We start from the raw sequence: 27,521 nt of genomic DNA, 5'->3' as shown, positions 1-27,521 counted from the left end.
AACCACTCAGCCATCACTGCTCTCACTGCAAGTGCTTCCTACCTACTAGGATCTCCTTTTTGTTGACCTTGTACCAGTGAACTGTGCCGTCATGATGAAACTGTACCTATTTCTATGCAAACTTCTAATAAAGTCTTCAAGCAACCTGGTTGCTTATTTTTTTTTTTTTCTCACAAAAAAACTGGCAACACCGGGTCACATGACGACACCGATGTTGGGCTAGCAGTTAGCATGTTGCTATGCTAGTGTCAGTGAACGGCGGACGGACGGATCGTGTTGTTGCTACAGTTTATGCCCCACACACTGCACGTCAAAGAGCCGACAACAAGGTGAGTGAAGCTAAGGACGAACCAGCGTTCTGTCGCTGCTTCAGCGTTTACTGAGTGCGTGTTAATGCTAATAATGTTAGCTTTGCCAGTACGAAGAAAAAAAAACTGTGTGTGTGTGTGTGTGTGTGTGTGTGTGTGTGTGTGTGTGTGTGTGTGTGTGTGTGTGTGTGTGTGTGGTCTTATGCTAACGTGCTAACAAACGTCAGTTCAGTTGTTACTAGTTTACTGGCCTAGTTTTATATAGTGTGGCACAACCATTCAATCAATCAATCAATCAATCAATCAATCAATCAATCAATCAATGCACAATAATAACAACAATACCTTTAATAATACGTATCACATGTTGACATGACGTTGATGTGTGCTATTTAAAGCTCATAACTGTCTGTGTATTTTGTGTCAAACACGTCTATTGGCTGTAATACGTTAATAGCAGGTTGTTGACAGTTTAAAAGGACGTGTTTGTCAGTAATAAAGTGTGTATAAACTATGGTGAGAGTAAATGTTAGATCAGTGTGAGTAGTACTGTTGGTTATTATGGTTGCAACCTAGCTGCCCCCAAATGTGTTTCTCATTTGGTTCAGTCAGTGGTATTGTGTTTTTGTAAGGTTTGCAATCTGCAGTGTCTGCATTTTTGTTTAAATTCCCCCAAAAAGAAACATATTTCATGTTTTTCATTCACTGTCTAAACAGTAAACAACATCTATGTTCTATAGAAAATACATAACTTTCCCCCCCATTTGAAAATGGTTATTTTCTGACACCCAACTATACCTGTTGGTTAACAATCTTGGCTCATGTTAAAGCTGCAATAGGGAAGTTATTTTAGGGAATAAAATGTCATTTTAACGAATTTGCATGGTAGAGTACCCTACCAGTCAAAGGTTTGGACACAGCGTCTCACACACATTGAATGAGAAGCTGTGTGTCCAAACCTTTGACTGGTAGGGTATGTTAATACAATATAACTTGTGCATATGTATGGTAGAGTATGTTAATACTATATAATTAACTAACTTGCACATCTGTATGGTAGAGTTAGTACAATATAACCAGAACATCTGTAAGGTAGATTACCGATTTACCGGTACGTTATTAATACCATATAACTAGTCTAGTACATCTGTATGGTACTAGTATATTAATGCAGCATAACTTGCACATCTGTATGGTAGAGTATCTTAACATAACTTGCACATCTGTATGGTAGAGTATGTTAATACAATATAACTAGCACATCTGTATGGTAGATTATGTTAATACAATATAACTAGCACATCTGTATGGTAGATTATGTTGGCACAATATGACTAGTACATCTGTATGGCAGTCAGAGTGTGTTAATACAATATAACTATTGTTAGGCTAAAGTAACCTTTCCAGAATTGCTGTTAAACAGCCAAATCCAGAGTACAGAACAGGATCCAGTTTAGTTCCATTCAGTACACACTCCCAGAGTTACACTGGCTACGTGAACACTGAGGATTGGAAGTGTGTCGTGTTGTTTATGGGAAGGTTATGGATCAGTAAACATAGATTATGTCACTGTTTTTCTCAACGCCGTCTCCAGTGAACTGTAACTGTCACTCAGAGAGGCGTACAAATAGAACCATGCATCCGTAGACGACAGCTCCGTTTGGACCTCGTACGACAGACTCTCTGGGTTAAAAGAACACTGAGGATTTGACAGTGTGTAGATTGGGGGTATGCCAGAGATCAAAATTGTTATCGAAATCAGCAAGAGTACCTCTTAATACATAATATGATAACCTCTCCATTGGCAACATGGAGATATGTTTTTCACACCATTATAAATGGTAAATGGTGCATTTATATATAGCTCCTTTATTCAAGGCGCTTTACATAGACGGTGCATTACATTTACCCATTCACACACACATTCTTACACCGATGGCGGAGGAAAACATGCAAGGCACCAACCTGCTCACCATGAGCAACTAGGGGTTCAGAGTCTTCGACACTCACTAACTCTGGGGGAGCCCCGGGATCGAACTGGGACCCTCCGAAACCTCTGTTTTCTAAGACGGCAACTCCACCCCCTGAGCCACTGACATCATTTTATACGAGGGCCTGGGGGATCCTCATCTAAATCACCTTGATGCCGTTACACTTTGCCAATGTAACGTCCGGGTCTCCCGTGTGGAAGTCCAATTAGGGCTGTCACGATTGACATTTTACATGACGTTAATTGTCACCCAAATAATTGCGATTAACGATTTAATTGTGTATTTGTCGTTGACAATTACATTTCTGTTTGGCTTTTAGGCTTTGAAGTTGCACATGGCAATCATGACACATAACTTAAATATACAAAGAAATGACTGACATATTTGACAATTGTATACTTAAAAAAGAACATTGCTAGTGGTACTAGCCGATCTGCATCGCGACGCGTTGTGAGCTTGTAGATCTGCTATTTCCAATACTTTTTGAAAGTGTTTGAAACTATATTAACATTTCTCAACATGGAAACGAGTATGACGACCATGCAAAACAATTGCGATTACCTCAAATAATTGCGATTAGACGATTATGTAATAATTATTTGTGACAACCCTAAGTCCAATATCTTAACCACTAGACCAACAGGAGATGTTAGACTTGAGGCAATCAGGCTGAGGCAGCGAGTCACTCTGCTACACCAACATGCACGGGCAGGCTGTGAGGTGTTTACGCGACCAGGCAGGATTGCGACACAGCGAGGACTTCTCTGGTCCTCCTGTTAGTGTCAACTTAACTTGACCAGGGGGATGTCATTCATCCCGTGATGACGCGTCATGATGTCACATGGCCCTGTTGTCGTTTTGTGATTTCGTTGACAAAAGTGTTTCTGGGAACTCTTGTTCAGAACAAAAAGACTGCAACTATGGATTCATTTATCAGCTATTATTTTATGTATTTATTCATTTGATTAATCAAATCATCTTGAACTATGTTATTTGATGATTGTTTCTAAATGTCTCTTGTCAACGAATCGACACAAAACATTCTAATTGATGTAAAAAAAAAAAAGAATAATAATATGGACAAGATTGATTATTCCAGCCCTATTTATACAAATAAGTATACAGTAAATTAGAGTTTAAGTGGTTAATCAGACTAATCAATCTAGTTGATATTAATATATATATATATATATATATATATATATATATATATATATATATATATATATATACATGGTTTTGCAACTCAGAGTTTCATGCCATAGGACAATCATCAGGCAAAAAGCCTGCAACAACAAGAAAGGACATACATGAGATAATATATATATTACATCAATTAGAATCGTTTGTGTCGATTCGATGACTTCCTACTGCATCGAAAGTAATGTTGATAAAGTAAATGTTATTGCATCGTGGTTACGAGCTGTGCGACCTCTATTCTTTCAAACAACATTTAAAACAATCGTAAAAAACATGCTTCAAGACTATTTGATTAGTCAAAAAAAGTAATAAAATGGAATATTATCTATTGTATAGTTAGTTATCTGTGGTATGTCACGATAGCAACACATTTTGAGGTTGTAGATTGGCTATTAGAGCTCTTTTTGAAAAACGTTTTATTAACTGATGTTAGGGCTGTCACGATTATGACATTTTACATGACGATTAATTTTCGCTCAAATAATTGCGATTAACGATTTAATTGTGTTTTTGTCGTTGACAATTACATTTCTGTTTGGCTTTTAGGCTTTGAAGTTACACATGGTAGATATGACACATAAGCTAGATATACAAAGAAATTACTTGACATATTTGACAACTTTATACTTAAAAAAGAACATTGATAGTGGAAATAGCCGATCTACAAGCTCACAACGCGTCGCGATGCGACGCGTTATAGAGCTTAGATCTGCTATTTCCACTATTTTTGACATGGAAACGATTATGACGATTATGAAAAATAATCACGATTATGTCAAATAATCACGATTAGACGATTATGTAATAATTGTGACAGCCCTAACTGATGTTCCCCCAATGATGATGACAAAAAAGCTTGACTCATCATGGATTCACACAGCGTTGATGCTGAATACAGCATACTGTTTTGCTTTACTAGGAAAGTCACATCCGGCGATTGTGTGAGATTGTAAGAAATGCACGCTTCCCAGTCAGTCCCCACCCATTAATTCTTAATGACTAGATGCTTTCTGCGTTTGTTTTACTCAGTGGGGGAATTTCCTGTGCAAACATGGTATATCTATTTAGAGTCTGTGCCGAACCATATGAACCCTCAGCGTCCCCACTCCCCATCATATTCATGGGTTGAACATTAGGCGAAAGAATTATAGCAGATCCTACACGCTTATGCGTCCGTTAGGGATGTGCCGAAAGCAAAATTCTTGGCCGAAACCGAATACCGAATATTGGAAACATTTGGCCGAAAACCGAATACCGAATAGCCGAATAATACATGTATATAATTTATTTTGTATTACTAATTTTTGCACCATTGCTGTACCTTTGTTGTAAAGCTACCTGATTATGGCAAAAGACATGATTATGGCAAAACCTAACTTAAATAATAATCACCATATGGTTCCATAAAACATTTATTTCTCACTTTTGCATGCACACATAACATATTTATTTTTGTGTAGAATTATTTATTTACTATTGTGTAGTAAATTTGTAATAAAAGACAAATGATGTCTCAAAATATTAACATTCCATATAGTAGAATTATTGCATCATAAAGAAATATCAATGTAATTATTGTTATTATATATATATATATATATATATATATATATATATATATATATATATATATATATATATATATATATATATATATATTGAATATCCTATACATTATTCGGTAGTATTCGGTAGTATTCGGTATTCAGTATTCGGTAATATTCGGTATTTGGTATTCGGTACTATTCGGTAATAATTATTCGGCTGTAAAATCAAACCGAACCGAAACCGAATATGCGTTTTTTGGCACTATTCGGCCGAAAATATTTGGTGCCGAATATTTGGTCACATCTCTAGCGTCCGTATTTCTTGTGTGACACCATTGTACAACAATTAACGAAGTACGAAATGGGGCTTAAGTGGTTAATCAGATGAATCGATTCATTGATACATAAAAATATGTTTATTTCTTTCAAAGAAATTCAATGAATTGAATAGAATTAATAGAACAATAGCATAATCACTAAGAAATGAATCCCTATAGTTGCAGCCCCAACACAACTACAAGCCCTCATAGGAAGTCATTTATCTTGAACTCTATTTAGTTGCATGTTGGATTAATTTGCAGCAGACAGTAGGTATGAAGCAGCTCCCCGGACAAAGGTAGATGACTGATAAGCTGTACAGAACATTGGACTTGGATAGAAAATGACAGCAGAGGGTTACTTTAGGTCATCATAGGCAGAGTAAAAAAAACTCAATGAACTCAATGAATCAAATCCCTAAATTGAGTGAATTCAATTAATCACCTACTCTCACCAACCAGCTTTTCCAGAATTTCTTTCTACCCTTACTTTAGTATTACTCATCCTATACAGGGTACATGACTCATTTTGTGCAAAGAGGCTTGGTCTGTCTGTTTCAGTTTGAAGGCATATTGATTTCATAGCTTCTTCTCAGTGTGAATAAAAAGGCCTCCTTTGAACCCGGACCCATTGACCACTAACCCCCCATCGGGCAGTTAGAAGCCAGCGGAGGCCAGTGATGATGTGGTCAGACAGCTGTGCTCAACATGCCTCTGATTGGCAGAAGAAGGGCTGTTTAGGTCTCTCTCTGTCACTTTAATTTTAATTTAGTAGACTTAAACTATGACAAAAAAAATTCTAACTTTTTTGACAGACTAAAATGAAATAAAAACGAAGCCACGATGACTATAACTATGACTAAAGACTCAAATGTTAGAGAGGGACTTGTGGCGAAAGAGATCCAGTAGAACTAAAAGACAAGTCATTTTATGCTTAGTTGGAACATTCACTGAACATCATGACATCTTAGTTGATTATGATTCATGATTTTAATTCGTTTTTGGCATTGAACATACTGTAATAAATACAAATTACATTTGGGGTCATGGCTATGTTCCCTCGCCTCGACCCTATGTTCCCTCAGCCCTATTACATTTATGTTTGACTTTAGGCTTTGTAAATAAAAATATTAAATTTTAAGAAATAACTGACATTGCAACATCGATCTAGCCAAAGTAAAGGGTGAAATACTTACTACCGTAATATTTGACTTTTAGAAATGGCCGCTCTACAAGCTCACAGCGTGACCCGTTTGAGCTTATTAGATCTGCTTATCTTTGACATTTTAATATTGTAACATTTTCAACAGATCAAGGCAAGCAATTCATATTGAAATGATCATGTAATATTGTGATACGCCTACCTTTGCATGTGAGTAATTAGGCCTAAATCAAATTAACCTTTACCGTTTTTGCTGATATACATATACACACAAATATAGCCACCCCCTCTACAGATTTTATCTTTATGATGACTCCATTGCTTTTTATTTGAAAGTAATCCACTATAAAGTGTACAGACACTAAACAAGTTATGATTTCACAGACGGATAGCGCTGTGAAGAATAAGATGGGGATTTTTCATCCAGTGGAGCTGTGTGTGTGTGTGTGTGTGTGTGTGTGTGTGTGTGTGTGTGTGTGTGTGTGTGTGTGTGTGTGTGTGTGTGTGTGTGTGTGTGTGTGTGTGTGTGTGTGTGTGTGTGTGTGTGTGTGTGTGTGTGTGTGTGTGTGTGTGTGTGTGTGTGTGTATGTATGTGTGTGACTGTGTGTGTGTGTGCGCGTGCGTGCGTGCGTGCGTGCGTGCGTGCGCTGGGGGTGTGCGCGCGTGTGTGGGGGTGTTTGTGTAAAAAAGCACTGTCTAGATACTCAAACAGGAAAAGGCTGCAGCACCAGTGCTGTTGCCATGTCTGCCACTTTGGGCTAGTTTTTCTGTAAAGTCGCTTGTAAATAGTTTTTTTTTGTGGGGGCTTGTTTATAAAGTGTATTTGCTGCTTATTTGGAACTTGCTTCCTATAGTAAATGTTGTTTAGTCCAGTGTGGTATAAAAGTATTTTGTGTCAGGGAACTAGATTTGTGTTCAGAAATTGTGTTGCAACTTGCAAGCTCTATTTAGTTTTTCTCTTTCAAATAGCCGTTGCATATAGTTTTAAAGCGCTCACGTGCCCCCATTAGTCCCTTCTTTTTGGGCTCGTTTTCAAAGACCCGATTGCTTATTTCTCTCGCGAAACCTGGCAACGCTGTGCAGCAGCCACGGAAGGCCTAGTGGGGATTTCAGAGCCATGCAAACGACCGATAGTAACCTCTTGTGTTCCCGTTTTTTCCCCCCCCCTCCCTTCATCGTGGTCCCTCACCCCTCACCTCTCTCTCTCTCTCTCTCTGCTCTGTCTCCCACAGGACAACTGTAGGAAGAGATTTGCTCTCCTCTCTGCTTCTCCTTGTTCTCTTCAAGATAGCAGTGAGTGACTCCCTCCTCCCAAACTTCTGTCCATTATCTGGGCAGCATCTCCTCCTAGGCCCAGGAGGAGCTACAGTCCTGTCGGCATGAGGATGTTGAGCCAGTGAGTCTGTGGTCTCTCACATTGGACACAATGAATAGACCATAAAGAACACGATACGTCAGAGGTAAGTTCAGCCGTATAACAGCTGTGCTTTTCAACCCTTTTCTCATATCAAGGTCCATTATTTATAATTCAGCATTTGATCCACAGATCACCATTTTGATTAGATTTAGCCTCTCAGACCCAAAACGTAAGAATGTTTTGTTGTAGTTGGATGTGATTTTGTCCACAATTCCATGCTGTATTGATTTAGACCCATAGCAGAGTTAACAATTCTTAATAACTTAATCGTCAATTAATGAATGGCGATTTTTTTTTTACAATAATTTAACTATTGAGAGAGTAAAATGAAACAGATCCATTTGGATTCATTTTACACTCTCAAGAAGTGTAAAGGGGTCCTTTTGGTTACCAACTCCATCATTTAGCTGGGGACCACCTGGAAGAACCATTGGTGCAAAATGTATTCAGCCAGACCTCAGTCAGTACAGTCTAAGCCTACTACAAATGTATTTCTTTATATAAAATTAAGGTACACTGTTACAACAGCAAGGAAGTTTCATACCCTGAGAGACAATTCCAAACAGAGTTTTTAAGACATCGTCTCTTGGTATGGGAACCTCTCAGTTAGATATAGGAACAAGCCAACCCAGGTAGTTAACCCATTTAGGCCTAGAATTATTGAATGCTTTAACCAGTGAAAAATAGCAGATATACAAGCTCACTCTGTGCCGCGCTGCGAGCTTGTAGATCTGCTATTTTTGAAAAAGTCGTGAAAATGTGTGCAAATCTTTGACTATATTTTTTCAAAGCAAACGTTTGAACTCAAATTTTGCTTCTGGGTGGTCCCTGGAACTAAATATTTTGAGATGCGGGTCCGTGGCCAAATACATGTCATTTTGGGGGTCCTTCACATGAAAAGGTTTGAGAACCACTGACACAGTAGTCTCTCAAGAACAGACCAACTGAGCTCCAGTTAAGTGAAAAGGACCTTTTCTTTGACGATGGCTATAGCCAGATTGCTGACACAGAAACATAAGTTTTTCAAAAAAAAAAAAAGGATTCAAAAGACACTTATTAGAATCGTGTCAAAATTCTAATTTTCACGATTTTTTATAAATAGCAGATCTACAAGCTCGCAGATCTACAAGCTCGCAGCGAGCTTGTAGATCTGCTATTTGTAGATAGAGCTGTTACCATCAGGCAGGTGGTCTGAAGACTCACCTCTTCAGACTCCACATTAGCCCATAGCACTTACCATAGCACTTGCCCTACCCTCAATGACCATTCATGTAAGTTAGATAGCATTTTTTAGGTTTTTATATAATGTTTTTACTGAATAGGTGCTTGGTCTACCTACGTTCCTTTTCTTAGATTACTATTTCTATATTGATGTTGATGTATTGACGTATCACCTTGCTTATTGTAAGTCGCTCTGGATTAAGAGCGTCTGCTAAATGCCTACATTGTACAGGCAGGAGGCTTAACCCTTTCCAAGCCACGGGGAGCCCCTTAATATTAAAACCGGAATATACCGGACATCTGAGCAAGGAGTCTCAGCCGCGCCGTCTTTTCCCGTACTGGGTGATTAAAACTGCTGTTTAGACAATTACATTAGCATAGCAGGAGTACTAAAGGCTAAGCTAGCCAAAATGCTCACATCGACCGTTCAGTCATACCTGGACCATATGCTGGGATTATATGCACACGGATCGCGCACGCGATACACACGGGGAGCAGATGCCTTGGCCAAAACCTCCACTTTATCCCGATGGATATCCAGATATTCATGGTGAGCAAACCCCGTGGGATTGAAAAAAAAGAAAAAAACAACACCGCGGTCCAAAAAGGAGGGGTGGCGGGCTCATGTTTATAAACATAATATTATGTCTCAGATCATAATACAATAATAGAAATGTCACGGCTAATCTACCAACAACCATTCTATTTTGGCTGGCAGAGTGTTAAAGTACCTCTAGCAAAAAAATAAGGGTTACAAGACATCATTTGTGCCAACTGCAGTGGAAAATGTTTAAATAGTTCCAACCCCATACAGCCCTTGATCATTGCTGCTTTCATGGGATGCATTTTATATAGTTTTTTTAATGCATTTGTGTATTCTATGTATGTTTTAGTGTTGTATACTGACTGACTGCCTGTGTGCAGATTTCCATTTTATGCAAAATTTGGTGGACTATAAAGTTTTCTTATCATATCTTGAAGACAGGGCTGAAAAATGAACCCATTTCAGTTTGACATACATTATCACTTTGTGACTCAGGTGAAAGTGACAGCGTTTTGTGAGTCCTGTGTTGTGTGTACATTCAGTGCAGCGTGCTATAGGCCTACTGACTTGAGGTTCTTTAGTCCTATGTTGTTGTGTCTGTTCAGTGCACCGTCTAGGCCTAGAGTTGAGGTTCCTTACGGACAGCAAAGGGAGATGTGTAGCTTAATGACTAGTACTAGTCTTTTTATGCCCAATGTATTTGTATCTTAAGTTCACAAAGTTAACATAAGAACATATAAATGCATTTGAAATTAAATAAAATCTTACTTTTCAGGATTCCAATTCAAAGATAGCTCAAAATAATTCAGCATTCCAATTAAGATTCTGCAAAAATAGCAGATCTACAAGCTCAAAACGTGTCGCACTGTGACGAGTTTTGAGCTTGTAGATCTGTTATTTTTGACTGTATACGCATTATGGCCCCACAAAGTAAGTCTGAAAATATAGTGGCCCTCTCCATCATCAAAGTTGCCCACCCCTGTTCTAAATTATCAAATGTATTTCTGAGCTCATCTTCCATTTTAGCATATTCAGTGTCCAAGTATTTGGAAAAAGTATTTTTGCACTGTATCCCTGCGTTCTTTGTCACTGGAATTTTGCTGACTATTTCTTTGAAGGGGGCCGACTCAACAGTTGACAGGGGCCGCATTTCCTCGACAACATACCTGGCAATCAATCTGTTTAGTTGCCTCTGGATGAGAGCCTGTGGCGAATGGAAATCGAGTTTTGCCTGTTTAGGTGGAGGTGGTCCATCTGTGTCACTGGAGGTAGAGGCGGCTTTGGGATCTCTGGCGACTAGTTTAACCCATTTAGGCCAAGAATTATTGAATGCTTTAACCAGTGAAAAATAGCAGATATACAAGCTCACAGCGCAGAATTATTGAATGCTTTAACCTGTGAAAAATAGCAGATATACAAGCTGCAAGCTTGTAGATCTGCTATTTTTGAAAAAGTCGTGAAAATGTGTGCAAATCTTTGAATATATGTATTTTCAAAGCGAACGTTTGTAACTCAAATTTTGCTTCTGGGTGGTCCCTGGAACTAGATATTTTGAAATGGGGGTCCGTGGCCAAATAAATATCATTTTGGGGGTCCTTCACATGAAAAAAGATCCACTGACATAGCAGTCTCTCAAGAACAGACTAACTGAGCTCCAGATAAGTGAAAAGGACCTTTTCTTTGACGATGGCTGGCCAGATTGCTGACATAGAAGAAACATAGGTTTTCCCAAAATCTTAGAAGGATTCAAAAGACACTTATAGAATCGGGTAAAAATTCAAATTTTCACAGTACATGCTGTGGCCAGCGTTTTCTGTCCTACACACAGTTTACATTTGACAGTTATATTTTTTTCGTCCTTTTTTCCTACAAAGATAAAATAATGGCTATATTTCCACCCAGCAAAACTGCTGCTGTTAGGCTCGTCGTCGTTATCCATGTTGTTTGTGTTCGTCTCCGTGTTGCTTGCAATGTGTGTGTGCTGCAGTCACTGTTGTGCGGCGCGTTTGTCTGTATTTCCTTACAAGTCAAGAAGACCCGCCCAGGTCTGTTTCTGATTGGCTTAGCCTGAAATGTTAACCTAGGTCAACCAATCATCGCTCCTCTTCAACACATTTGTTCAAGTTAGTGTGCGCGCTGCTTTCACACATGACTATGAGAGGTACCACAGACACACAGACAGCACGTCACACTCGTCACAGGCTCACAGCAGACAGGCTCCGCTGCTGCTCTCAGTCCAGTGAGAGCTCCTCTCCGCGGAAACAGTCCTTTTGGACCACAGAAAGTAACGACGAGTACCTAGCCCCTTCACACCACAGTAACAATAACGGCGTTATTGAATGGGAAAGGTAACGTGTTACGTTAACTCATTTAGTGCTCCTGAAATTAACGGATTAAAATGTCCAGCGTGCCTCCCGCAGGCTGCATCCACAACCGTTGTCTTATTTTGAAGGCCAGAAGTCCATAGCGTAAACACTTCCGGTTTGACGTCATCACGTCATTCACCGGAATCGCTCGTCATCAACATACTGTTGTGTAATGGCGGATCGGTGCTTTTCAACATGTGTTATATAAGCGAGAATCTACTGCCATCCTCCCTTTAAAAGTGTTGTTTTGAGATAATGGACATTAAAGATGAGATTCCCCGTCTGCCTCAATGTTATGGGATTACTATTTTGTGCTTGTGGATCCGTGATGATGATGAATCGGCGAGGGCGATCGTCTCAGGACCTTCCGCCAGGCTACAGGGTAGGAGAACCGCCGTTACAGTAATAGAGTACTTTTCGCGAGTATACTCGGGATCGGCACCATGTGCTACTCGAGTATTTTTCACGAGTATTCTCGGGATCCGCGCTAATTGAGTTAATAGTTACCGAGAAAAGTAGTTTTGTTACGTAACGCCTTTACAAGTAACAACGTTCTTCCCAACACTGCTTGTGATCAGGATGTTTACTTTTCACACGAAAATTATAGATCATCACCGCGGCCGACCGTTGCGGTGCAGTGTCGCCGTAAAAAAAAGTGTTTCTCGGCGATCGAAGCGTTTTTGGAAAAAGATTCTGAGATAAAGCTGTTTCTTTTCAGGAGCAATGAATTGAAGCCTATGGAAATTACACGCTTCCTGATGATGGCGGCTGAGTTGCATCATGGGATATGAAGTTCTTTTTGCTCACCAGCTGCCGCCACAGCACCTGTTTACCTGGTAACCATGGTAACACGTCCCTGGACATGGTAACGGGGCCGTGGCGCTGCACCGCGGTAATTCGTATCACGTTCTTTGGCATCGCAAGTGTTAAATCAACATCTCATGCTAGACACCGCTTCTTCTAGCAGATTTGTGATGTAGTTGCTTCATCATTAACACGCGCGTACACGCACGCGCACACACACACACACACACAAAATACCTCTTTCCTTCACAGTTTCAGAAGCATAACCAAGAGTGGTGCATACTTGGATATACTTGGTTATTACATTTCCATGATGACATTATATTCACACCGAGGAGTCTATTTCTTTGGGTTGTTGTGAGCTGCTTCTCCTGCTGATGAACATATTGATATAGAGCGTTGGACCTGGAATCTGTCTAGTAGAAACGTTGACCTGAGGCCAATTCTACAAACGCCTTTTGAATAGCCAACACTAAAATCTAAAATTACCGGTTTTAATGGGAGGCAGATTCTACAGATTCCTTCGAATTCAGCAGTCCTCAGACCTTTCTGTATCTTTTATGTATTTGGCCACGGACCCCCATCAGACAATGTTTTGTGCCAGGGACCCCCAGAAGAGAAGATTTGTGTTAAAAGATTTGTCCAAATTCTTTCAAAAATCGAAGATGAACAAGCCTTTATATCTGCTATTTTTGAGAACCACTCTTCTAAGTCCGATGTCCAAAATTATTTTTATTCTAAAATGCCAAAGATGCTTTCCCAGTTTCAATGGGTAAATTATTAGAACTAGCAATGAATAACCTATTACTTGAAATAATTCATTCATTAATTCATCTGGAGTCATAGAATGTGAAAGTAGCTGCATCTACAGTAAGGATATCTGTGAACTATGTGTCTGTGGAAGTGTGGATGAGTGATGTGTGGGAATGTTGTACCAAGAACAAGAAGTGATGACGTTTTCAAAAGGTTACACTCACACACGGGTGTCGCTTGATGCCAAAAAGAACAGATCTACAACAGATCCCATTCAGGCTATTCCAGTCCCCCTCGCCCTCCTAGCCCCTCTGCCCTCAGGGATTCCCCATCCAAAACGGATGTTTTTTCTTTTTTCTTTTTTCCGTCATGGCGGGCGTGTCAGAGTGATCAAATCTGTTCATTTCAAACCCAAACATCTTAGCCAGAACTCATTGTTTGTTTCTACTAGTCATCCTCAACGCCCATACACAATATTACACATCTTACCTTCTCCAGAAGCGCTTGGACATGCTGCAGGATGAGAGACAGTCAATGATGTTATGACTTAACAAATGATTATTGTTTTTATGATAAAGATTACATTTCATGCAATATGGCATGCACTTACCAATACCAATGTGACCTGACTTCTATGTATCAACGAATCGATAGGAAAAAATATTTAAGTGTGCTCAATTTAAGCTTGCGACCCTTGTAAAATTGTTCACCAGCTGCCTGTTTACAATTTAGGGATTTAGCATACATTCTTAATCCAAATCGACATACAGTAAGCACGGTAAACACAAGGTAATTATTCAAATGCATAGAAATAGTCATCTAGGATCATACATACTGTAGTTAAACAAAAAAACACCTATCATCAGTCTAAACAGTATAATATCAAAATGCCAGGTCTACACATGAACCTAGCATCTGTCTACTACATAACATGTAAATCTAAATTACATTTGAGCCGCCTTTGCATACGTTTGCGAGGTCGTCAAGGCTAAGGTGGAGTCTGAAGAGGGGTTCTGATTTAATCTCATTCTCTCCATTGTTGATTCTGTCGACTCGTGTTGTGAGCTTGAAGATCGGCTATTTTCGGCATGCAGCTAAGTGAAAATCAGCCATTTTGATGACATCAGGCCTGCCAAAAAGCATTTTTAGTAGAATAAATCAACTGTAGAGTTAGTCAACTATAGAGAATAGAATAAAAGCAAAACATTTCAGGTAACAGGTGAAATATGACTAAAACTAGTCAGAATTTTATTCAAAAGACCACAACTAAAACTAAACAAATAAAAATCAACACTGGTTCTCTTTCTCTCTACTGATATTTGACCACATTTTAGGAGTGATAATTGTTATCAAAAGGTGTATTATTTAAATAGTTTGTACATTTCTGTAGATTCCCATAAGCGTCTGGCATATAGTAACCCAGAATTGTGCTTCTATGCATGGTATATATCCACATCAGTTTCCTCTTTCCTGAAGGAAAGGCCATTATGTGGCACATGACCAATTTCATTTCTGCTTTTTTTTAACCCATTTGCTTTATCTTTGGCCATTCCTCTTTGCTACACATTAATGTACCAAGACCAAGAAGAGTAGAAGACTCAATGTAGTTGACACTTTTTGGTGTATATACTATGGTATATCTATATTTGAACTAGTCTTTGACTATATGTTCCAGGTTCAGGTTGGTTTCGTATGTATACAGTATATATTTTAACTTTGACTATATTTTCCTGTTCAGGTTGGTTTCGTAATGACAAGCTGCAGTGCAGAAGATGTCCACACTGACTGTGACTGATATCCCAGATGTTGGTCCTGGTAAGAATCATGTTCACTTCTTGAAAAATCACTTTTGACAATGTTGTAAGATGAAGAGCACAATTGTGTGAGCCTGTGTGTCTTTGCTGCTATGTAGCCTGCACCGTTATTCCACCGGTCCGGGCCAATACTTGTGTGTCTTTGCTGCTATGTAGCCTGCACCGTTATTCCACCGGTCCGGGCCAATACTTGGTAAACCTGACCTTTGGCTCTGTACTTGGCCATTGAAGTTGGGATATATTGATCAATCGATGTGGGGATTTTTACTCGAGTCATGACCCATGAAAATTGGTCCGCGACCCACTGTTTGGGAATACTGCTACGGTATTTAGCATTCGGAGATTTGTGGAATAGCTGTCTGGCAAAGCAAGACTAGCTAAATGCCTAAGTTGTCATCTTGTTGTCTTGTTGTCCCAGATGACAGTAAGGTGTTTAGTTGTCATCTTGTTGTCCCAGATGACAGTAAAGTGTTTAGTTGTCATCTTTTTGTCCCAGATGACAGTAAGGTGTTTAGTTGTCATCTTTTTGTCCCAGATGACAGTAAAGTGTTTAGTTGTCATCTTTTTGTCCCAGATGATAGTAAGGTGTTTGTAACTTGTTGTACCAGATGACAGTAAGGCAGGGGTGGGCAACTTTGATGATGGAGAGGTCCACTATATTTCCACCTTCACTCCAGAGGGCCACAATGCATATATTATTGCTACATCCTACTTTGTCATTCAAGTATCTAAAAAATCTATTTTGAGCTTGTAGATCTGCTATTTTTGCTTCTTTTGAATTGGAATCCTAAATTATTTTTAGTTATTTTTTAATTGGAATCCTGAAATGTTACATTTTGATTTAATTTCAAACACATTTAGTTATATATTCATGTTGGCTCTATGAACCTAAATACAAATACCTACATTGGACAAAAAATAATAATACATTTTAATACTACTATACTAGTCATTAAGCTATACTCATATAGACTGACGGAATTAAAGCAGGTCATGTTTGGAATAGTAACAGCTGAAATAAATTATATGCCAGTATTCCAGTATTAACCAGCAGGCCACATTAAGTGAAGGTGAGGGCCGCATGTGGCCCCCGGGCCGCCAGTTGCCCATGTACACAGTAAGGTGTTTGTAACTTGTTGCCCCAGATGACAGTAAGGTGTTTGTAACGTGTTGTACCAAATGACAGTAAGGTGTTTGTAACTTGTTGCCCCAGATGACAGTAAGGTGTTTGTAACTTGTTGCCCCAGATGACAGTAAGGTGTTTGTAACTTGTTGTCCCAGATGACAGTAAGGTGTTTGTAACTTGTTGTCCCAGATGACAGTAAGGTGTTTGTAACTTGTTGCCCCAGATGACAGTAAGGTGTTTGTAACTTGTTGTCCCAGATGACAGTAAGGTGTTTGTAACTTGTTGTCCCAGATGACAGTAAGGTGTTTGTAACTTGTTGTCCCAGATGACAGTAAGGTGTTTGTAACTTGTTGTCCCAGATGACAGTAAGGTGTTTGTAACTTGTTGTCTCAGATGACAGTAAGGTGTTTGTAACTTGTTGTACCATATGACAGTAAGGTGTTTGTAACTTGTTGTCCCAGATGACAGTAAGGTGTTTGTAACTTGTTGTCCCAGATGACAGTAAGGTGTTTGTAACTTGTTGTCCCAGATGACAGTAAGGTGTTTGTAACTTGTTGTCTCAGATGACAGTAAGGTGTTTGTAACTTGTTGTACCAGATGACAGTCAGGTGTTTAGTTGTCAACTTGTTGTCCCAGATGACAGTAAGGTGTTTGTAACTTGTTGTCCCAGATGACAGTAAGGTGTTTGTAACTTGTTGTACCAGATGACAGTAAGGTATTTGTAACTTGTTGTCCCAGATGACAGTCAGGTGTTTAGTTGGCAACTTGTTGCCCCAGATGACAGTAAGGTGTTTGTAACTTGTTGCCCCAGATGACAGTAAGGTGTTTGTAACTTGTTGTCCCAGATGACAGTAAGATGTTTGTAACTTGTTGCCCCAGATGACAGTAAGGTGTTTGTAACTTGTTGTCTCAGATGACAGTAAGGTGTTTGTAACTTGTTGTCCCAGATGACAGTAAGGTGTTTGTAACTTGTTGCCCCAGATGACAGTAAGGTGTTTGTAACTTGTTGTCCCAGATGACAGTAAGGTGTTTGTAACTTGTTGCCCCAGATGACAGTAAGGTGTTTGTAACTTGTTGTCCCAGATGACAGTAAGGTGTTTGTAACTTGTTGCCCCAGATGACAGTAAGGTGTTTGTAACTTGTTGTCTCAGATGACAGTAAGGTGTTTGTAACGTGTTGTCCCAGATGACAGTAAGGTGTTTGTAACTTGTTGCCCCAGATGACAGTAAGGTGTTTGTAACTTGTTGTCCCAGATGACAGTAAGGTGTTTGTAACTTGTTGCCCCAGATGACAGTAAGGTGTTTGTAACTTGTTGTACCAGATGACAGTAAGGTGTTTGTCAACTTGTTGCCCCAGATGACAGTAAGGTGTTTGTCAACTTGTTGCCCCAGATGACAGTAAGGTGTTTGTAACTTGTTGTCCCAGATGACAGTAAGGTTTTTGTAACTTGTTGCCCCAGATGACAGTAAGGTGTTTGTAACTTGTTGTCCCAGATGACAGTAAGGTGTTTGTAACTTCTTGTCCCAGATGACAGTAAGGTGTTTGTAACTTGTTGTCCCAGATGACAGTAAGGTGTTTGTAACTTGTTATCCCAGATGGCAGTAAGGTGTTTGTAACTTGTTGTCCCAGATGACAGTAAGGTGTTTAGTTGTCAACTTGTTGTCCCAGATGACAGTCAGGTGTTTGTAACTTGTTGTCCCAGATGACAGTAAGGTGTTTGTAACTTGTTGTCCCAGATGACAGTAAGGTGTTTGTAACTTGTTGTCCCAGATGACAGTAAGGTGTTTGTAACTTGTTGTCTCAGATGACAGTAAGGTGTTTGTAACTTGTTGTCCCAGATGACAGTAAGGTGTTTGTAACTTGTTGTCTCAGATGACAGTAAGGTGTTTGTAACTTGTTGTACCAGATGACAGTCAGGTGTTTAGTTGTCAACTTGTTGTCCCAGATGACAGTAAGGTGTTTGTAACTTGTTGTCCCAGATGACAGTAAGGTGTTTGTAACTTGTTGTACCAGATGACAGTAAGGTATTTGTAACTTGTTGTCCCAGATGACAGTCAGGTGTTTAGTTGTCAACTTGTTGCCCCAGATGACAGTAAGGTGTTTGTAACTTGTTGTCCCAGATGACAGTAAGGTGTTTGTAACTTGTTGCCCCAGATGACAGTAAGGTGTTTGTAACTTGTTGTCCCAGATGACAGTAAGGTGTTTGTAACTTGTTGCCCCAGATGACAGTAAGGTGTTTGTAACTTGTTGTCCCAGATGACAGTAAGGTGTTTGTAACTTGTTGCCCCAGATGACAGTAAGGTGTTTGTAACTTGTTGTCTCAGATGACAGTAAGGTGTTTGTAACTTGTTGTCCCAGATGACAGTAAGGTGTTTGTAACTTGTTGCCCCAGATGACAGTAAGGTGTTTGTAACTTGTTGTCCCAGATGACAGTAAAGTGTTTGTAACTTGTTGCCCCAGATGACAGTAAGGTGTTTGTAACTTGTTGTACCAGATGACAGTAAGGTTTGTCAACTTGTTGCCCCAGATGACAGTAAGGTGTTTGTCAACTTGTTGCCCCAGATGACAGTAAGGTGTTTGTAACTTGTTGTCCCAGATGACAGTAAGGTTTTTGTAACTTGTTGCCCCAGATGACCGTAAGGTGTTTGTAACTTGTTGTCCCAGATGACAGTAAGGTGTTTGTAACTTGTTGTCCCAGATGACAGTAAGGTGTTTGTAACTTGTTGTCCCAGATGACAGTAAGGTGTTTGTAACTTGTTATCCCAGATGGCAGTAAGAGTAAGGTGTTTGTAACTTGTTGTCCCAGATGACAGTAAGGTGTTTAGTTGTCAACTTGTTGTCCCAGATGACAGTCAGGTGTTTGTAACTTGTTGTCCCAGATGACAGTAAGGTGTTTGTAACTTGTTGTCCCAGATGACAGTAAGGTGTTTGTAACTTGTTGTCCCAGATGACAGTAAGGTGTTTGTAACTTGTTGTCTCAGATGACAGTAAGGTGTTTGTAACTTGTTGTCCCAGATGACAGTAAGGTGTTTGTAACTTGTTGTCCCAGATGACAGTAAGGTGTTTGTAACTTGTTGTCTCAGATGACAGTAAGGTGTTTGTAACTTGTTGTCCCAGATGACAGTAAGGTGTTTGTCAACTTGCTGTCCCAGATGACAGTAAGGTGTTTGTAACTTGTTGTCCCAGATGACAGTAAGGTGTTTGTAACTTGTTGTCCCAGATGACAGTAAGGTGTTTGTAACTTGCTGTCCCAGATGACAGTAAGGTGTTTGTAACTTGTTGTCCCAGATGACAGTAAGGTGTTTGTAACTTGTTGTCCCAGATTACAGTAAGGTGTTTGTAACTTGTTGTCCCAGATGACAGTAAGGTGTTTGTCAACTTGTTGTCCCAAATGACAGTAAGGTGTTTGTCAACTTGTTGTCCCAGATGACAGTAAGGTGTTTAACTTGTTGTCCCAAATGACAGTAAGGTGTTTGTAACTTGTTGTCCCAGATGACAGTAAGGTGTTTGTCAACTTGTTGTCCCAGATGACAGTAAGGTGTTTGTAACTTGTTGTCCCAGATGACAGTAAGGTGTTTGTAACTTGTTGTCCCAGATGACAGTAAGGTGTTTGTCAACTTGTTGTCCCAGATGACAGTAAGGTGTTTGTAACTTGTTGTCCCAGATGACAGTAAGGTGTTTGTAACTTGTTGTCCCAAATGACAGTAAGGTGTTTGTCAACTTGTTGTCCCAGATGACAGTAAGGTGTTTGTAACTTGTTGTCCCAGATGACAGTAAGGTGTTTGTAACTTGTTGTCCCAGATGACAGTAAGGTGTTTGTAACTTGTTGTCCCAGATGACAGTAAGGTCTTTGTAACTTGTTGTCTCAGATGACAGTAAGGTGTTTGTAACTTGTTGTCCCAGATGACAGTAAGGTGTTTGTCAACTTGCTGTCCCAGATGACAGTAAGGTGTTTGTAACTTGTTGTCCCAGATGACAGTAAGGTGTTTGTAACTTGTTGTCCCAGATGACAGTAAGGTGTTTGTAACTTGCTGTCCCAGATGACAGTAAGGTGTTTGTAACTTGTTGTCCCAGATGACAGTAAGGTGTTTGTAACTTGTTGTCCCAGATTACAGTAAGGTGTTTGTAACTTGTTGTCCCAGATGACAGTAAGGTGTTTGTCAACTTGTTGTCCCAAATGACAGTAAGGTGTTTGTCAACTTGTTGTCCCAGATGACAGTAAGGTGTTTAACTTGTTGTCCCAAATGACAGTAAGGTGTTTGTAACTTGTTGTCCCAGATGACAGTAAGGTGTTTGTCAACTTGTTGTCCCAGATGACAGTAAGGTGTTTGTAACTTGTTGTCCCAGATGACAGTAAGGTGTTTGTAACTTGTTGTCCCAGATGACAGTAAGGTGTTTGTCAACTTGTTGTCCCAGATGACAGTAAGGTGTTTGTAACTTGTTGTCCCAGATGACAGTAAGGTGTTTGTAACTTGTTGTCCCAAATGACAGTAAGGTGTTTGTCAACTTGTTGTCCCAGATGACAGTAAGGTGTTTGTAACTTGTTGTCCCAGATGACAGTAAGGTGTTTGTAACTTGTTGTCCCAGATGACAGTAAGGTGTTTGTCAACTTGTTGTCCCAGATGACAGTAAGGTGTTTGTAACTTGTTGTCCCAGATGACAGTAAGGTGTTTGTAACTTGTTGTCCCAGATGACAGTAAGGTGTTTGTCAACTTGTTGCCCCAGATGACAGTAAGGTGTTTGCCACGGAGCTGGACTGCCTCGCCGGCGCCGCTGAGGAGATCAGCCGAGGAGGAGGAGGAGCTGAGGAGGTGAAGCACAGCGTCCTCCTGTCATTGGACGTCCTGCCCAAGCCCCGCCCCCAGGCCCATGACTTCTCTGCAGGCTCCGCCTCCCAGCACCACGCCATGCCTGAGATGAGCAGCCCGCTGCCCGTAGAGGGCGCCGACGTCAAGCTGGACCCTGCGTCGTGCGACGTGCCTCACAACACAGGTGTGTGTGCGCGTGTGTGTGTGTGTCATATAGTCATTGTCGGGCGGAAACCTTGTAGGTCCAAAACCATTCATTTTCAGGAAATGGATCTAATCTAGTTTTAGTCACTATAATTGCGTAACTATCCCATCCACAAGCTCACAATGCGTTTGCTTATTGGTGCATTGTGAGCTTGTTGATAAAGAATATGCTATTTTTGCACTGTCATATGAAGGGCATTCATTTATGAAAAATGAACTGAAATGGAGGCCTGACATCGTCAAATTGTAATCATAATACTGTAATTGGATCCAAGTGAAGCTTGAAAACATCTTTAAACCTGAACCACCTTATTGTTCTGCTAGGAGCCATGCATCTGTCCTGTTTGTCCTCCCACTGTGAGGAGGACAAACGTGTGTAATGCATCATCTATCCCCGACATGTTAGTATTTTAAATATGTCTGTCCTACGTGAGATTCGACTCTGCGTCTCCACCTGTGTGGGAGTCCAAATGTTACACTTGAGTACAATACTTGAATAAATGTACATGTGATAGACAGAAACCTCATCTCCATAACCTTTTGTGGTTTTTTGTTGTTGTTTTTTTTGTAAATTAACGCCCTACTTAACCCTATTACAGCATCACACAAAAGCATGCATCAAAAGTAGCAGATCTACAAGCTCTAAACACGGCTTGTAGATCTTCTACTTTAGCTATTTTGGAATTTGAATCCTGAAAAGTAAGTTTTGGACATGTGTGGTTTCACCCGACAGAGACAATCTCAACATTCTTCTCTACCATAGCATACAAATGGTTAAACTCATTTAAGTCATTCAAATAAGTTTTGAATCGCAGCTCTAGGTTCCAGTCATTTGCATTTGTTACGTACGAGTATTGTGTAAAAACGCTGCAGCAGTGATCATAGCCGTCGGCCGTTGTTAAAAATAACTCCACTTCTCTTATTCAGCCGGCGAGCAGCGCTGCAGCTACTGGCCTTGTTAGGATGAGACAGACAGTCAAACAGGAACAGCAAACGTACCCTTTATTGTGGAGAAGACATTAATTAGCCAGCTGCATCCTAGCCTATTCTAAGGAGCAAACATTCAGCAAAAGAAAAATAAAGTGATTTACATGCTTACGTGTTGCGATGACGCGCGCTGTCTGTTTTATTTCGGCAAGAGATTTAGTATAGAGGGGAAAATAAGGAGGGGGCCTTGTATAGACCCCTGGGGGACACCGGCTAGCAAAGTATATATGATTGATGTTTGTAATAATGTATTTCTGCTATTTATGTGACTATGTAGCCCTATGGGCACTTTTTGTTTCACTATTGGAGAACTCTCCACGTGAAAATATGTAGTCATTATTGCTGGCTTTGGGACATTGGCTAATTGAAGGGCCAATCCTTGTTTCCCATATATTTAAGCCATTTTGTAGACGCTCCTTGCTATGACCTGACGAAGATGTATTGACATCAAAACGTTGTCACTCTTGCCTGCACCCTGTAATCAATAAATACAGCTTAAACAGTCCGTGTTTGCTTCAGTACATTCCTTCGGCATATTCAAGTCGCGTTCCTGAGATGCACCGGACCGGCCTAAACCAGGCTAGAGGCGCGGTGGACACTCTTCATGATTATATCGATGGCCAAAACGCAAAACCACCTATCTGAAAAAATCACTTTGTTGGGAAAATGAAAAAGAAAATGTATGTTTAACATTAAAACCTATCTACTATTTCTAGTCACATGACATTTTTGGAAAAATGAGGGGCAGAGCGATCTTGCAGACAGACTGACCATGTGCAGCATAGCCTGTTTTTGTCATTTCAAGTGAAATCCAAAAATCATGAAATTTGCTGATAGGAGGTTTTGCATTTTGGCCATATATGATTTGAGTGGTTGCGTTTTTTTTTTCTTCTGTGAACTACTTATTAAACCCATTTAGACCTGGAAAGCATCTGTGTCACTTTAGATTTGAACCAATTTAACCATTAATTTATACTTTCAAAAATAGCAGATATACAAGCTCATAGTGCGGCACAGAGCTTTGTCTCGACACACACAGTGCAACTTTCTCTCGGCACACCCAGTTCAACTTTGTCCAATTTTGTCATGTGACAGACGGCCAGCCGGTGAAGAGGAAGAAGGGCCCCGCCCCCAAGATGCTGGGGAATGAGGTGTGCAGCGTGTGCGGAGACAAGGCCTCGGGCTTCCACTACAACGTGCTGAGCTGCGAGGGCTGCAAGGGCTTCTTCAGGCGCAGCGTCATCAAGAGCGCCCAGTACTCCTGCAAGAACAACGGCCGCTGCGAGATGGACATGTACATGAGGCGCAAGTGCCAGCAGTGCCGGCTGCGCAAGTGCAGGGAGGCGGGCATGCTGGAGCAGTGTGAGTGATCTTTGTCCGGGGGCATCTCGCCCGATGTTCACACACTTTTCAGGGGGCTGAATTTTGTGTGCGATGCGTGATAGCAGATATACAAGCTTACAGCGTGGCACCGAGTGCCGCGCTGCGAGCTTGTAGATCCGCTATTATTGAAAAATCGTGAAAATTTGAATTTCGGACCCGAAGTGTCTTTTGAATCCTCCTTAAGGTTTTTGGAAAAATTCCATGTCAGCAATCTGGCTAGCCATCGTCAAACTGAAGCTCAGTTAGTCTGTTCTTGAGAGACTACTATGTCAGTGGTTCTCAAACCTTTTCATGTGAAGGACCCCCAAAATGACATGCATTTGGCCACAGACACCCATTTCAAAATATCTAGTTCCAGGGACCCCCCCAGAAGCAAAATTTGAGATACAAACGTTTGCTTTAAAAACACATATGTTCAAAGATTTGCACACATTTTCACGACTTTTTCAAAAATAGCAGATCTACAAGCTCACAGCGCGGCACTCGGTGCCGCGCTGTGAGCTTGTATATCTGCTATTTTTCACTGGTTAAAGCATTCAATAATCCCAGGCCTAAAGGGGTTTAAACATTGAGTGCGGTGGTGTTGTTGTTGTGGCGGTGCTGCAGGCGTGCTGTCCGAGGAGCAGATCAGACTGAAGAAGCTGAAGAAGTCCCAGGAGGACGACGGGTCCCAGGCCCACGCCTCGGCCTCCTCCGTGTCCCCCACCCCTCCCCCGGAGCTCATCTCCCTGGCCCCACAGCAGCAGGACATGATCGAGAAGCTGGTGTCCATGCAGAAGCAGTGCAACAAGAGGTCCTTCATCGACCGCCCCAAAGTCACAGTGAGTGTGTCCTACAGTAGAGGGTATAGCAGCTTCCCCGGAACCCACCTCTAGATACCCTCTAAACTTAAAGCCTCTATCAGAGTCCAGGGTGAAGAGCTATTCACTTCAAATTTTAGGTGTAAAGCTATCCACCTAAAGTGAGAAAACAAGTGGAGGCCATCATAGTCAGTCACGGTGAAGTCCTATAACTGTGACTGACTGGTCTAGATCAGTGAACGGGGTGATGGGCCGATCTGTCTGATAGTAAAAACAGAGAAATGTGTCGGGGTTCGCGGTGGATAGCTCTTCACCGCGAGTAATGACGTAATGTTGTAGTTTTATGACTTAAAAAGACTACACCGCGGTGGATAGCTTATCACCGCGGTGCCTACTATGATAGGGGCTTAATAGTCCACAGAACTGGTGCCCAAACACTGGGTCGGGAGCTCGGGACCCATTTGTGGGTCACAGACACATTTTCATGGGTCCCTTAATTTTTGGTTTCCAACATTTCAAAACTTTTTGGTAACGTTTTTCATTTATTTTTAATAATCTTTTATTGTATTAATTTTTTTCCATTTTCCCAAAGAATGATTAAAAATAAATGAAAAAAAGTCATTGAAAAAACACGGCCAGCTCACGTATTAGGAGGGTATTATGAATCACCAGGAAAAAAAATGGGTGTTTTTAATGAATATATCATGGTTATAATGGAGTTTGAAGTTACAATGGGCCTGTATGGGGAGGGAGGGGCCCTGGACAGGGAGGGCCTGAATACTGTTCAGGGTGTTCATAAAAGCCTGATTAGACAATAAAATGACCAAAAGTTTTTTTTAAAGTAAAATATCCCTTTAATGGAAAGGGTGTGCTTGCTTGTACGTTTGAACACAGTTCCATGATAATACGTGGCTGCTTTATGCTGAGGAAGAGGCGGAGATCCCATTCTACTCTGAGGCGAGATCTTTATTTATTTGTTGTTAAAACCCATTTAGGCCTAGAATTATTGAATGCTTTAACTATTGAAAAATAGCAAATATACAAGCTCACTGCGAGCTTGTAGATCTGGTATTTTTGAAAAATCGTGAAAATTTGAATTTTGACCCGACCCATGTCTTTTGAATCCTTCTAAGATTTTTTTGAAAAACCTATGTTTCTATGTCAGCAATCTGGCTAGCCATGGTCAAAGAAAAGGTCCTTTTCACTTAACTGGAGCTCAGTTAGACCACTATGTCAGTGGTTGTCAAACTAAACCTTTTCATGTGAAGGACCCCCAAAATTATATTTATTTGGACACGGACCCCCATCTCTTACATTTGTAAATCTGATTTACAAATCAGATTTACAAATGTTCGCTTTGAAAATACATATATTCAAAGATTTGCACACATTTTCACGACACCAAGAGCCGCGCTGCGAGGTTGTATATCTGCTATTTTTCACTGGTTAAAGCATTCAATAATTCGGTGCCAAGGGACAAGCTTTTTCAGCACAGCATTACACAACACTTGGTGCTCATTCAGGACTGATAATCCAGAACTTTGCGAGGGGTTGTCCTGTGAACTTGGCTTGCAATTCTCGTCACACAAAAGATCAATGAGTTACTCCTGCTCAAGCAGTGGGAGGCTTGTTGCGTCATCCATAATCAGGGTTCCCACGGTCATGAAATTCCTGGAAATATTTTGAAATTAGAAAAATATTTTTCCAGTACTGGAAAAGTTTTGGAATTGATCAAGGGTCCTGGAAGGTCCTGGAAATTATTGTCTTTGGTTATTGATTTTGTTAATACCTCTGAAATGACAAATTAAACATTGGCCAAATTGTCAAATATTAGAGGCAGAAATTGTGAAAATGGCAGATCTACATGCTCACAACGAGTCCGGGTTACAATACCTGACCTAAATGAATCAAATCAGCTTTATATGCTTGACCTGGACAGTACAGTTCTGGTACAAGGTCAACTAAAAGGATTAACACCTAAAAAAAAAAGCTTTTGGGCTTGTTTCAATTGGGGTCCTTTTTTAACTCGTATAAGATTGAATGACAGATAAATAAAACACAGTACAATGCAGAAAGAAGAAAAAAAAACAATGCAAAATAAATGGTATTTACCGGTACAACAGAAAGGTCAGGGGTGCCTTGGATGAAAAAGTTGTTTACAGGGGTGACCGGAGACAAAAAAGAAAAGGATTGAGAACCATTGGTGTAGAACAGTGTTTCTCAACCACTGTGCCTGGGGACCTTTGGTGTGCCCCTGAGAAGGGTCAAGTGTGCCCCTTGAAACTGCTTGAAAGCCAGTATTGTATTAATCATTTTAAAAATGATTTAAACTAGTGAAAACAGCCGATCTACAAGCACACAACGCCTCGCGGTGTGCTTGTAGATCTGCTGTTTTCGCTACTGTTGTGCGACGGCCTTGTATGATGAAGCAGGGCTTTACTTTGCAAAGAAACATACAAATTTGAAACTTGGAGATACAAGGTTTTTCCAGACAGTAACGATATTTACACCCCTGTATTATGTAGGTGTGCCCATGGATTCTTCGGACATGAAAAGTGTGCCCATGCAGAGAAAAGGTTGAGAAACACTGGGGTAAAGTTAGCCAAAAGTTAAACCAATCTGGGAACTAAATCAAAATCAATATCTTTCTTCACAAATGTGTTCATAAAGGTGTCAACTATCACCTCTGAACTTTCTCAATCACAACTCCCTTGGGGAACTTTGTGGGAAGTGGGAACCAATAAAAGTTGGGGGTATCGGGATACCTGG

The 27,521-nt window shown here is 40.5% G+C and overlaps 1 protein-coding gene across 1 annotated transcript in view; it reads left to right on the top strand.

The window, feature by feature from the left end:
- Positions 1-208: 208 nt before the first annotated feature.
- Positions 209-27,521, top strand: part of nr1h3 (nuclear receptor subfamily 1, group H, member 3) — a 48,210-nt gene continuing 20,897 nt past the window's right edge. The window contains exons 1-6 of the mRNA XM_080729542.1: positions 209-329; positions 7,758-7,985; positions 15,369-15,445; positions 21,296-21,562; positions 23,665-23,931; positions 24,559-24,773. Coding sequence (XP_080585668.1) covers positions 15,403-15,445; positions 21,296-21,562; positions 23,665-23,931; positions 24,559-24,773 — 792 coding nt within the window. The 5' untranslated portion in view covers positions 209-329; positions 7,758-7,985; positions 15,369-15,402. The remainder of the gene's footprint in view (positions 330-7,757; positions 7,986-15,368; positions 15,446-21,295; positions 21,563-23,664; positions 23,932-24,558; positions 24,774-27,521) is intronic.

The sequence above is a fragment of the Nannobrachium achirus genome (genome assembly GCF_963921795.1).
Source record: "Nannobrachium achirus genome assembly, chromosome: 7".
In the NCBI taxonomy this organism is placed as follows: Eukaryota; Metazoa; Chordata; class Actinopteri; order Myctophiformes; family Myctophidae; genus Nannobrachium; species Nannobrachium achirus.
Note: the sequence above shows the minus strand (reverse complement) of the source record. Positions and strands in the feature narration are given on the sequence as shown.